We start from the raw sequence: 14,063 nt of genomic DNA, 5'->3' as shown, positions 1-14,063 counted from the left end.
AAACCATAAACTATCTCATAAAAACTGGCTACGCCACACAGAGCACGTTGTCCTTCCAAAATGGCGTGTAAATGTGAGAGTGAAAGAGAGCGGGAAGGTCCCAAAAAAAAAAAATCAAATCATCGTAGCAGTCACAAGTGTTTGTCCTCCTCTGCCACGTCTGTGCAAAGACACGTTCCGTCAGCCATCAGAAAGCATCTAGGTAGTACAAGGTCAGCAGTGGAGGCGAAGATATTGCACACGCAGACTAACGTCAACAGCTCCATTGAAATGGCACAGCGCAGGCGTCACACTGAAGAATAAAGTTCTTTTTTTTTTGTTGGTTTTTTCCACATAAATGAACACTGTAAAAAATTCAAAAACACGCCCCGGTTTTTCTTTATTGCAGCACATTTCCCTTTTCTTTTTGCGGTATTTCTTTTTCAAACATCCACTCATTTAAAAAAATGTCGCCAGTCTCGTAGTTCATAGTTTGTAAGGAGCGGTTTGAGAGTGCATTTTGGCAGTAAGTTAAGTCTTGTTCAAGTCGGGGCGCGCTGACAGCCAGGAGAACAGATGGGTCAAACCGGACAGCCATGATTTTTGAGGTGAATTAAGAGTCTTGAGCTCTTCTCCTGCCCCACCCTGCCTATCTCCCCTATCGCCGCAAGCACAGTTAGCGTGGTGATCACATGCCAGAGGCACCCAGTCCCATGCTGGCGGTGTGGCTCATACAGGGCAGCGTCTGAACGGTCTTGGGGAAGTCGTGGGTGAGGATTCGTCCGTTCTCGCCGCCGCTCCCGTTGCCACTCATCCTGGTCAGGGTGGAGCAGCGCATGGCGTCGTTGATGGATTGCTGCCAGAAACAAAAGGGATTGCGGTCAGCGTGCGCTAAAGTCAAACAGACACACATGCTTAATAATCTAACCAGAACAGAGAAAAGCTAATGCAACAGTTAAAGCTAGCAGCAGACAGAATTATGAAGCTTAAAAAGGCCTTTCGGCTAAATCTCTCCGGCCTTTATTACAAGAATTTATGCACATAAGAGGCTATTTACGTTTCTATATAAATGTGGTGCTGGCACGCCAAGAAATTGGAGAGCAGAATGAGCTGTTAGGACTCGTAGGGTGCTGCTTTTTACCCTCCTCATCGGGGTCTGAGTGATGTTCGCGGGCGGTAAACCGTGGTGCCGGGCCTCGTGTGCATCAAATGTCCTCATTTGTAGCAGGAGGAGCAGAGCGAAGTGTGGGCAGGAAGGAACGGGAGCTGAGGCTTCACTCATTGGTTTATTAGCTCCATTCTCCAGTCTAGCGCAATAAAAGCCAACGGGCCTCGAAGGCTGACCTAACGATGTGTGGTGCTCGCGCGTGTTTGCGCGCACATGCGTCTCTTCGGCGTCTTCGGCGCCCGTATCCCTCCCCAACCCTATTCTATAGCTGATTAAATTGGGCAAAGCAAGCGCGATCTGGAGCAACCGCTAAGTGCTGCATGGGGATTGGAGATTACACCAGCCTCTAATTGGAACGCTGTTGTTGTTTCTTTCAAGCCAAACAGCATAAAGGTACCGCCGGACTAATAGGCTCCTCGCCAGTCTCATCAGCATACTGATCAGGTGCCTCTTCGTGGGCTGATGAAAACATAAGAGATTGGACCTGCCTTGCTTTTTGTTTTTTTTTTTCTTCCTGCGTACATGACGGGTATATCAGTGCGCCCCTGGGGGCTTTGATGTTGGAAGAATAAATCAAAGGTTGTTTTTTTTTGTTGTAAATTGATCCGCGAAGCAGATGAGTAACACAAATAATAGAAACCTGACGTCTCCCAGCGAAAAGCAACAAGTCTTTACTTTCAGATCCTCTGTACATACAACAAATTGGAGTTTCTACGTTAAAGCAGTGATGGAAGACATGCGAGCCGCACCAGGCCTTGCCTTATGGTATACATATAAACGATGTTCACCACAATGGGCCCTGCGTTTGCCAGACAGTCAGCGAAAAAAAAAAGAGAGGAAGGAGCAGGGGAGAGATTTGCTCAGAGCGACAGAAGTAGATAGATGTACCACTGTGATTCAAATTGCCTTTATACCTGTGCTGCAAAGAGAAATTTCTGACAAGTGTGCTCAAGATTATTGTAATGAGTGTAGTAATGGGATTTAACAAGAGGCCTACGAGAAACACTTTGTAAGCTGAAAGGGAAAAAAAAAAAAGAAAAAAAAGTGTAATGTGTAGTTAACCGCATAATCAAAAGGAAAGCGTAACTCAGAAAATTTGCACATTAAGATGCAAAAATAACAGTCACGTGTGGCGCACCCTTTAGTGACGTGCAGGTGTAGCTTTAAGAGCAAAACAAAATCTAACCTGCAAAGTTCAGAGTGTGAAGAAAACAGGCATAATGGCAATTTCAGAATCAAGTGATTCAACAACACTGCAGGAGATCGGTGACATAAAGACGGAGCGAGGGAGCGGCAGAGGTAGAAAGAGGTACAGGAGAGCACTGCGGTGGAAGCCGTGAGAGGCCCTACTGTGATCACGGTTAGATGGGCGAAGGGGTGGAGGCGGATGTCATCATCAGCATCAGCATCATCATCAACATCATCATCATCATCATCATCATCATGTTTGATCACAGCGTTTCCTACCCCGTGGCTGTGCTCTGCCCTTATATCTTAACAGTGTTGTTGGCGTACAGGCCGTAGCTCTGCAGCTCTGTGTAGGGGGCGCTAGCACCACTGTCTAAGGCTGAGCAGTGAAAGGCCTGAGCGGCTGAGGCGGCAGCGGCTCGCGCGGTGGACACCTTCATTCGGCGCGACTCGGTCCGGGACTTGTAGCAGAACTCCACCAGCGCCACCAGCATGGCCAGGCCCAGGCCTCCGATCAGGATGTAGAAGACTCCCGCCACGTTGCTGAGGCTCAGGGCGCTCGTCTTGTCCTGGAGGGTGGGGGAGGAAGAGGAGGAGGAGGAGGAGGAGCGGGAGGAGGAAGAGCCGAGCAGTGAGGAGGGATAGTGGCAACGGAACAGACAAATGACATTTAGACTTGAGTCGCACACACACATTTAGCTCTGGACAAACATTAGTCTCACAAACATGTAAAAAGGACTTGGCAACACACACACACACACTCAAACTCACACACACTCGCACACATACTTACACATAAGCCCAAGTAATTAGGCACACAAACTACAAGTCAGAACATGAGACCAGAGGACAAGACACACACAACCACACACAAAAACAAAACATTAACAATAAAAAACTGATTTTCGGGGCCTGTTTCACAAAGTAGTCTGCTAGCTTTGGATTTACTTCTACTGATATCATAGAAACAACCCGAATTAAGTGTAGTGACTAATACCAAACCGGGAGTTTTTGTCCAGGCTTGCGACTAAAAACAAATCATCTGTGAGGAAAATCCCTTAAGGATCCAAGCAGGGACAAAATTGCTGAATGTAAAAGTGATTTATATAAAGATTATATGAAAATACTTGAGTTGTCGCACCCAGTCTTTTTGTTTGTGGAACAGGGCTTCAACAGAAAGGAAATGTTGTGAAGGTAGCACTCAAAAGGCAGGTTTAGAGAATGACGCCCCAGAAAAACTACAACCCACTGCAGGGTAATAAGAAAGAACCATCCAATGCAGGCATGTTTACCACGTTACTGAGAAAGGTCCTCTGCTAAATGAATGGGATTTTTTCCAAAAGCTCCAAATTTACAAGTTGTGATGTGACATTTTCAGAAATCAAAGAGGCCGTGGAAGTTCATTTTTTGCTGGATATAATGGAAAACATTGTACTTTTAGTTGTTTTAAGTTGTTTCTCGTAATTTTAGAACGTCTGAGAAACATGTTAATAACTCAGATGGCCTCATCTTTTTTTCATCATGCTTTTCCTAAAACGTGTTAACCGCTGCTAAATGGTTAGCCTCAGTGGCTTCCAGTGACATCCGTGTTGCTGTTGCTTAGCAGCGGTTTTCTCACGACTTAGGGCCGATTGTTACCACTCGAACGGCAAAGTATTTGGCGTGCACGACTTTGTAATGTCATAGTGACAAGCTCATGAGTTCTGTTTGAAGGCAACAAGCGATCAAAACATCATTTAACATGAATACTCGCTCCCTCATAGCTGAGGAGGGTGCACAACACATGGGTGCTAACACCCTGAAAGGCAATTCGCAGGTCGAACCAACATGTCTTCATATGCAACACATCTTTCTTCTGCACGCCTAAAACAAACATTTAAAAAAAAAAGAAAGCCGCCCATGTTTTGGCACGTTTTCTGGCACACTTTGGCACATTTTACCAAAACAAAACTGTATCATAAATAATTTGGCCTCCTCACAAAACAGCGAGCACAGCAGGGAGCTGTGAAATCCATTAATAAAATCTACTCCTGCATGTTAATTGCAATGAAGAGCTTTCTGTGGCTGTTTACATCCGCATTGTTGATTCATTCTCTCACTGCGGGGACAGAGGATGCGAGGCAGCAGCTATGTAAACTGATGACACTATCACAGAAATAAGAAGTGTTCTGTCTGAGCCCTAATGAAGAGCAGCAAGTCGCCCCTTTCATTTAAAAAAGAAAGGATGTCTGCACACTGAAAATTAGCTCCGAGTGATTTATTCAAACCGCATTTTGGTCAAAGCCTTTTTTAAAAAAAATAAAATTTAACAAATTACACCACCGCGGCGCCGCTCTCTATATCAACAGAGGCGACATTAATGAAACATTTTATCGTTCTGTTTTTGTCTTTTATTTATTCATGAGGTATTCTTTCTTCATAGGAGAAGGAACCTATTTATTTTCCCCCCCACACCTTTTCCAGGATACTTGGCATATTAAAATGTCAGCCATAATGTGAAGTGAGCGTACGTTCCATCCACGGCTATTCATATTCCACTTGTGCGCTTATCATTAGCTTCACTTGGCGGCTGGCGTGAAGCCGTTTCTCCTGGTGGGGATCAACAGTTTTACCTCTTCTTTATTAGATTGTAATTGGCTATTTGTTTGAAACCCCGCCTCTTGCACGTTGAAGCGATTTGGCTCCCAGCTTTCTGAGACCAGTTATCCAAAATCATCAATGTTGCATTAGACATAAACCCAGACACCACTTCAGAGGATTCTTGTTTGTCTCGAGCTCACTTTGTGAAACAGGCCCCGGATAGTAGAAACAGACACTGATCTAAACTGCTGAATTTATACATCGCTAAACTTTTTTTTTCTGTATGAATTCAGAACACCCATATACATGTTTTCTCATCATTACTTTTCTGTGAGGGAACAGGTGCAGGTAAACAACACATGCATTCATGCAGCAACAGCACGAACAAGTCTTTAGTTTGACATTGCTTCGTAATATAGGTTTTTTTAATCTCCTATCACCGTGGCACCTACTTACATTTATGCCTATTTATAGTCTGCGGAGAAATGGAGTCATTAAGATTAAGACTGAAATCAGTCAACCTAATAGGTCTAATGAGGACATTATTCTATAAAAATCAGTTTGGGGAATATCCTTTATGCCACTCAAATAGATTAACGCCACGTGGAAAGCTATAGTTCCATTAGGATGGTTAACACTTAATTATGTCTTTGCTTCCATTTTGGCTTCCAGTGATGCAGGATGTCAGTTGGCGTTCTTTAGCCACTAAATAAAATCCAGGCTCTTATTTGTCCATTTACTAAGATAAATGTGTTTTAACTCAAAGAGGAACATTCCATTGAGTCTGTATTTTGTTTAAATATGATGCAGATATGCTAATTTAGTGATAGATTTTAATCAAAATGAGGGCGAGTGTCAAACCAATGTGCTATGAAGGACTAAGAGTGTTGGTTTTTCTTCCACTTCTTCCTCCCGATTGAATTTATTTTTAATATGAAGCTGAATGTGCCAAGCTTCCTAGAGTTAGTTCTAGTGGCCACATCCTGGGGAATGTATTTTTCTGTTAAAAAGAAGATGCTTTTCAGGAAAACAAAAAAAACAAACAACTAAAGAAAAAAGCAGCTAATGAAGTGTCTCACACAGTAAATAAGTGTTCAGCGTAGGGAGTTGGACTTGTTTGAGGGAGTCTACAGGGTTTTTTTTTTTACTTACGAAGAGAAGAAAATTGCAGCAAAATGAAAAGCTTAGATTGTGAAGTGCTGAACAAGAAGACTATATTCACTTTCTTGCTTAAAGTTAGGAAGTTAGAAGAGGAAAGTGAGGCTGAAACCGCTACCAGACTATTTTATGACTACTTCATGGCCAGCGTTAACAAATCAAGTATAACATGTTAATTACTGAGTGCCAAATACAGGTATTTGTCTGTATTTTAATTTTTTTCTCTTTATGTTCAGCGTTTTTCCACAAAATCCCTCCACAAATGTACCTCCTCGCTGTGATCCTTGACATGTAGCTGCATTCACAGCTCTCTGAGAGTATTTTCAGATTGTTTGTACTACGTTCCCCGGAGACTGAATCCTTCATGGCACATGGTTTGACGCCTCTGCACTAAACTGTCAATCAGTGTGAGCAAGGGAAAGGATGGGAACCAAATCTTGACATCTTGACAGGATCAGAAGTCCACGCAGAGGTACATACAGAGGCATCAAAACTAAAGAGCCAAAAGCTTTTTCTTTTTTTGTCAGGGAGAGCTACTCCAGTCGGTAGATAACATAAAGTGGAAATGCATGCGAGTTCGGTGGCATACTTGGTGCGATTTTGGTGGGTCGGTGCTGCAGATCGACAGGCATTCACACATGCACACTCTACGGTGACAGAGTGAGGGCAGGATTGTTAAGGGCCAGGATGCAACGATTGCAGCTCAACAGGTTCAAAGAGCTCAACAATCCAAGGGTCTAATGTCTTCAATCTGGCTCCCTCATGTCCATCTGTGCTCATTCTTTTCCTCAGTTGTGTTCTAACAGTCTGCTTTGCTGAGTGATTCAAATTTAATCTACAGTACAAACACAAGGTCGTCGTAACGCTTTATCTGCCTGCGTGTTCGGAGGGTCGGGCGGTCTGTTTTAGGAGGATCGATTCTGCCTAGATGATAACTGTGGGCGATATGTGTATTACAAATCATTGCAACAATCCTAGCTAATCCACCACACAATATTCATTTACACACTGGTAATGAACAATAAATCTCTGACAACACAAGCTCATCAGTGGGAAGAAACAGACACCAGAGTACCACCAGAGTACTGGCCCAAATATAAGACAGTGTTTCTGGAATTTTTTGTTTAAAAGTGGAGGTCATTTCACAAAATCACAACAGCAGATGTTCCCTTTGAATATTACAATGCAAAGTGAGCTGTATTAAGTGATGCTGGGCGAGAGAGTTTGAGCTGATCCCTCGGTAGATACCTGCCAGCACTGATCATCCTCCCAAAATTGACAGGAAGCCTAGTTTAAAGTGAGAATATGTAACTTTTGAAAAGCTAAACATGGTTGTCTTACTGTCAGATAAAAGCTGCTCAGTTGCAGAGCCACAGAGCGACTTGTGGTGGCCAACGTGGGGAGGTTTTTTAACAGCCACTGGTTGAACTGGCCAACGCTGGCTAAACTGGCCAACGCTGGCTAAACTGGCCAACGCTGGTTATTGTTTCACGGCAGTTTTGGTGGCGAACCAAAGTCTCTCCTGGCAGTAAAATTCACCCAAATCAAAACTGTGTCATGTTTTAGCTAGGGGTGGGTTTAAGCTAAAACAACTATTGGCTTCCCATATGGCAGGAGTCTCTGCACTCAGTGAGATCTGATCTCCTGCTGCACACAATTAGTTTTCCTCCCTGTGATCATTAAAATCCACATCAAACCAACCAAAATATCAGTGTCTTCTTGTTACAGAGTTGTTGTTTTTTTCCCCCTGAAACAGCAGCTAATGTCAGTAGAATTTAACAGAGCAAAGCTCAGATATATATTGTCGTGAACTGACATTAATCAAGCAGTTTGCTGACTTGATGACCTTCCTTGTGCTGCTCTTACGCTACATTCTCGTATTTCCAATTCATCTTTTAATGGACATCAGCTGTTCAATGCGTTACATAGGCTCACTTCAACCTGTAGAAATAATTTTGTATGCACAGGTAAATGCCACAGCAGAAATTAGTTATAAAATATAGTATAAATGTTATATTTTTAAACACCATTTTAACAAATAAGCTTAAATATAACAGCATTGAAAGTGTTAGCAATGCATTCTCTACAGTGGGAGAAATCGAAGCTTGGAGGGAGATGTTTGGATTGATTATCGCATTTTTAAATGTTTCCTTTTAATAAGCCAAAGCCACTTAATCAAATAATTAGTTTTTGTTTGTTTTGTAGACTGACGCATTGATTTTTACATTATTTTATATAATTCAATGCAGCCTGAAGTGAATTTTAGTACATATCTTTCTTAAAACAAAGCAGTTACAGCATCTTAATTTCATCTGTCGTCTTATATTCAGGCCAATACGGTAGTACCACTAGAGCCTCATGGGAGGGGGGGTGTGTGTCTCGGTGTAATAGAGGCTGAGGGCTGGACTTGGGGGGCTGGTCTAGGATCAGGGTTATGCTGGGAGGTGCTGTGAGGTGACAGGTTTGGGTTGGAGACTAACCTTTCTTCCGGAGTCCTTGCTGCCACACTCCCCTTTATCGTACCACCATTTGTTTTTCAGTTTGTCTAAGACGGCTTGCTCATTGAGTTTCAACACCGCTAGGTTTACTGGGATTCTTCCAAACCATAAGGGAATAACATAAATAACATATTATACCATGTTATTTTATGTTATTAATGCAGAAACACAGAGCAGCAAATGCATACATACGCACACATCAATGCTCGGGCTTGCTTACAGGTAAAAACACATCACACACACACACCACACACACACACGCGCACAGATATATAGCACAAACATCATTAGAAACATCAGAGTCAAAGTGATATGCATTAATACTCCATCTAGCTTGGCTGGCTTGCTCCTTGAGGCAGTAGATGTGTATTACTATATCACTTTGGGTAACCGGCACGCTGCTTATCCGCACCTACGCAACAGCCATGTCTCTTTTCTTCAAAGAGAATGTAGACATTTGACATCTAAACCTACAAATAATAACCTACAGGATGTTTTCTATGCCGAGCACGAGCTGGTTTAATGAATCAATTTGAAGTCATTGCTCATTTTGTTAAAGCAAGAGGACGTGATAGAAAAAAAAAAACTTCCCCTCTCTGTGGATTTCAAAATCATCCCCCGCAGGCCAAATCATCACCCCCCTTTGGCACTCCTCCTTTGCTCTTCCCCTCACCGCGGAGGGATTAAGTGTTGCCGGAGCGGTGGCTGCAGCGTGGGTCTGCCGGTTACCCCCCACTCCCCGCCCCCACCGCACCCCCACGTCCCCCAGTGGTGGTGGGTTACCCGCAGGGTTTATCAAACTGGCTCTGACCTTGGAGTCCCCGCCCCCGCTGCCGCACTCTCCCTTGTCGTACCACCACTTGTTTTTCAATTTGTCCAAGAGGCCCTGCTCGTTCAGTTTTAACACTGCCAGGTTTACTGGGTTTCTTGAAAATAATATAAGACGATAAGCCATTAGGAGACACTCTATGGGACAGATATAAAGAGATTGCTCGCATGGTGGTGGTGATTATGGCAACACTGACTTACTGTTAGGAAGTCTCCTGCATAAAGCTACTGATATGAAGCAGGAGCACCGGCTTTAGATGCGCATGTTAGTTGCAGAGCTGCAATGGGCTGAAGTACTGAGCGCCCATACAGTAGTAGAGTCAGGTTTTACCAAGCAGGGGCCTCAGAGAGAGGCAGAGCTGACGCTGGAAACGGAGATGCCTTGGATGCGGAAGTCTTTCTACAGATGGTTATTTCCTTTCAGCTGCACCAGCATACAGATTGCTACGGTAGCTAACCTATCAATATGCAACCCATAACGGCATCCCGCTGAATAGGAGCCTATGTTGATTAATTTATAACTATAAACAAATGCAAACAGAAGCTGCCAGGTTCACTGCCACTGCAAGTTCTTCTCCTAAACAGGCTGAAAGGAAACTGTAGGACCAACTATAGACGGAGTCCTGGACTCATCCAAACCATCTCCACATGAGTTGCTCTGCCTCTCTCTGCTGAGTGTGTGTGTGTATTTCCTATAGCTGACTGGCCGAGGACAAAGACTCTCCCCCCGTCCACAAGTCGCAAGAAAGGCCGAATCTGCAATCAGAATTTGCATGAAAGAAGTAAAGATTGCAGCCTTCGCCGATTATCTTTCCCTTCAAATCAGTGCCAATTCTTCTGTGCGGCAACAATTTGTCGAGGTGACATTCTGCCTTTCTCGCGCAGGCAGACACAGAAGAGCCTTTATCCCCGACCTCGAGTGCACAACACAGCTGTAGGGAACACAGGTTTTCCTCGGGGCCGGTAAAACCTCTGAATTCTTTCTCAGCCCAGCGGACTCAAGACAAAAAGAAAGAAGTCAAAGTGGGTGGACATGGATGGTCTGGAGCCCAGCAGGCCGTTGGTTAGTTTGGTCGGTTGGTTCTAGGTGAGCAGATGTCAGGGGGGGGGAGGTTACTGTATGTTAGTGGGATGTAGGAAACTGTCAGGCAAACATGGGGGGTGGCTGGACATCGTACATGTAAGAAATGAGGCAGAACTTATGCAGAACATTAGAGCCACTGATCAGAAAGTGCTCTCTGAAGACATTCCTGTAAAATGAAGGGTTATGCCATTTAAGTATCTTTTATTTTCAAAGTGCCACTTACAATCAGGCCTGCATTGCAATGTGAGTGGCAATCTCAAAAAGACCGCACGGAAAATATGAATCAAGAAGAAAGACGGTATATAAATATCTACAATTACGTTTAAGACCTGAACTTTAAATTTGGGGGAAAAAAAAGAAAAGGAGCGCTGATATCAGACATCTAATTAGATTTAAACACCGTGAGATAAAAAAAAACCCCAGATCAGTATATCCTTAATATTTAGTGCTCTGTGCAAATTGATTCATTAACAATGCATTGCAAGAATGATTGAAGTCAACCCTTGGAATTCACGGGTCATTCACTCATGTCGATTTCCAGGTGAGCGGCACAATTAAAAGAATTTTGTTTTTTAAGAAAGAAATATGTGAATGATTCAAATCGCCACGCTTTGGCAGGACTCATCCAATTATGAATGTTTGTTATCTGGTAATGAAACTCAGTATCAGACATCTGTGAACGACCACAGGGGCAACCGGAGAATAAAATGCATCGCTCTGCTAATAATTAACACAAAGAGAGGGAGATAATGGGGGCCATCCTCGGCAGGTCAATACTGCAGCCAGCTTGCCTTGTTGCAGGTCTGGACCGATCGGACTACATGACTTGAGAGCAGATTCATTTCACCACTTGTCTTATCACTAATGCAGCGCTTGCTTGATGTATGAAATCCAATTTGTATGAAATTTAAAAAAGGAGCATCCGAGTGGGGCTTACGAAACATTTCTAGTCAGCATTCTGACCTCTGGCTGCCAACCAAGGTGGAACCCCGAATGAATCCTCGGCGAATTTGAATGAAATCTTCCCATATGGCTCCTTTCATTAAAATGAATGAGGCCTATTAGAGATAGATTAAAAGCTTCAGATGCCACCAGCTTCTGCACTCTCTCTGTAGTTGCAGGAGAAATATAAATGGGAAGTTGGTTAAGGTGTTAATGTAATGTGAAATGACAGCTGCTGCTCGAGGAAATCGATGGCAGAAGTACATCAGGAATGAATTATCATTCATTACGTCAATTATCACATCGGATGCTGCAATTACAAATTCAAAGTCTTCTGACTTCACATTCAAAGTGTGAGCCCTGGCTTAAGTGGGAAAGTAGCCATATGGGATGTGACTCTTTAAGTCGTAATCCTGCTTCAGGAGCCCTGTTGGTTTGTGAGCGGCACATTTACATTTTTGTGTTTCCGTGTGAGGCAGATGCTACAGTTTCAAAAGCAGATTGCATGAAACCGTTCACCACAAACGCTCGTACGGAAGTTTTAGATCAGCAGGGGAAACAAGTGTCGCTTAAAGAGGCCGTGACACCTCATGGTCCTACTTTACACTTACGCTAGTGCTCACAAGTCAGGTATGAACAGGCTAGCTGCATACATACATATGCAGACACAGACAAAGATGGTGAAAAGTGGGCATCATCAAGTTGTGAATGTGTGTGATGTGTAAAAATCTGAACAAAAAAAGTAAAAGGTTTGATGATGACTGTGAAATTAACATCATGCAGCTACATCTGGTTCAAATGCATGCAAAGTATGAAGAACAGAATACTGATATGTCGTCTTGTTGTGATTAAAAAGATGCATCTGTAAATCAAAATTTAGCAAAAAAAAAAAGAAAAACGAATCCATCCAAACTCATGAATGTGTTCATACATGAGCAAAAGCTGCAAACACTGAGCTCCATGGACAACTAAACAGATGATGAGGATGACAGATGGAGCTCGCGCACAAGCTCCGATAAAAGCGCTTCAACGCTTTTATCCGGCCACTGCAGCAGCGGCACAGGGTTTACCTGAGAGGGGAGCCCTTGGGCGTGGCGATTCCATAACCTTTAGAGTCCAGGTTCCCTCCCACCTTCATGGTGTCACAGGGTTTCCTCTGCTCTATGTACTCATTCATAGTGGACTCCAGCAGGTAGGCGTACTTCCCCTTGGACTTCCTGACTCTCATTACGCCCTCGTCTGTCGTTTTGACAAACACGGACGGGTCAGCTGCCTTCATGTAGGACCACATCTTCTCAAACACAGCAATCTTCGACCTCTGACAGTCAGAATTGTTAACGAGGAAAGAGATAGAAAAACAGGGAGAGAGACTGTATCAGCTTCAACACTTTATTATCTTCGTTATCGTCTCTGGTAGAATACAATCTTTAATATTTTCATTAGCGAGCCTTTAAAAAAAAACTATTTATGGCCTCTGCAGTAGCTAGTCAGTGTATTTACACGTTTTAATTGTTAACATAGAAGTCTGCCATTCCCATAGGAGAGCCTGTGTATGTACTTCAGCATCAGTACTTTATCTCACTGTCAGTAGCCTCACTGTTTACTGTTTTCTCTCATAACGCTGCAGCAGAACCGCATGCATTCACCCGGGCAGGTCACATAGGTTCACACGATCATTAGTATAACTGTCTCCTCACCCTGAAGAACTCTTTGGTGGAGCCGGCATCCAGCGTTCCATAGGCGATCTCAGTCTGCTTGGCCAGATCCTCGGCGCTCTCTATAGGAGACACCATCCTCTCCACAGTCAGGAAGGCAGCCAGGTTGGCGGTATAGGACGAGATGATGATGAGGGTGAAGAACCACCAGACGCCTCCGACGATGCGGCCCGACAGCGAGCTAAAAACAGAGGAACAGGCAGGTCAGAAGACACAGCGACTGTATCTATATATATATATACACACACACAGACAGAATCATGTCAATGAAGGAAGTAGAAAATTAAATAGCACCAGTCTTTCCCTTCATGGTCAATTTTACACACAATCAAGATGAGGAATCTAAAAACCTTGCGATGTTCACGCCATCCAAGTGACCTACATTGCATCACACTCTGCACACTCTTTGTCCCACCAGGCTTGGAGAGCTTAGCCCAATCTGCTAAGGAAAGATAACCAGTTCCACAAAGGCCCACTCAGCTTCCTGCCTGCCAAATTAATCTCACTTTAAGAAAGTTGCCAATATGTTTCATGGAACCATGCGCATTAATTGTTGGGGATTAATAGGCGGAGGAGAACACTTAGCCACTGCTCTAATTGCACTTTGAGGAAAAAAAAATTAAAAAAATGTAAAAAAAAAAAAAACACAACTGTGAGCCAAATCCCCTGAGTCAAATCCCCGTCTTCCCTCTCTTCACCTCAAGAGAAGCCAGCTCGAACAGCAACAGCGGAAATCATGTTGCGTTACATATCGGTCCCCGACATGCGCCGAGGAACAGAGTGGCAGAGCTTACGCAATGAAAATGACACAAATCTGAAACAAAAAAAGGCTTTCATGATTCACCTTTGTACCGTCAAGCCAAATGGAGCGTGAACATGAAGGCAAGATTAAGTATGGAGAGAGGGGGGGAAAAAAGAAAAAA

At 43.7% G+C, this 14,063-nt stretch overlaps 1 protein-coding gene across 3 annotated transcripts in view; it reads right to left on the bottom strand.

The window, feature by feature from the left end:
• Positions 1 to 567: 567 nt before the first annotated feature.
• Positions 568 to 14,063, bottom strand: part of gria1a (glutamate receptor, ionotropic, AMPA 1a) — an 84,700-nt gene continuing 71,204 nt past the window's right edge. For 2 of the 3 annotated variants that reach the window (XM_008301945.1, XM_008301947.1), the window contains 5 exons: positions 13,123 to 13,321; positions 12,496 to 12,743; positions 9,383 to 9,497; positions 2,770 to 2,904; positions 568 to 835 (listed from right to left, as the gene is read on the bottom strand). In XM_008301945.1, the coding sequence (XP_008300167.1) occupies positions 668 to 835; positions 2,770 to 2,904; positions 9,383 to 9,497; positions 12,496 to 12,743; positions 13,123 to 13,321 (865 nt within the window). In that variant the 3' untranslated portion in view covers positions 568 to 667. Of the gene's footprint in view, positions 836 to 2,769; positions 2,905 to 8,553; positions 8,669 to 9,382; positions 9,498 to 12,495; positions 12,744 to 13,122; positions 13,322 to 14,063 lie in introns of all 3 variants that reach the window. The other variant, XM_008301946.1, reaches the window with a different exon arrangement.

The sequence above is a fragment of the Stegastes partitus genome, unplaced genomic scaffold, assembly GCF_000690725.1.
Source record: "Stegastes partitus isolate 25-593 unplaced genomic scaffold, Stegastes_partitus-1.0.2 Scaffold1736, whole genome shotgun sequence".
In the NCBI taxonomy this organism is placed as follows: Eukaryota; Metazoa; Chordata; class Actinopteri; family Pomacentridae; genus Stegastes; species Stegastes partitus.
This window is presented reverse-complemented; position numbering and strand designations above follow the sequence as displayed.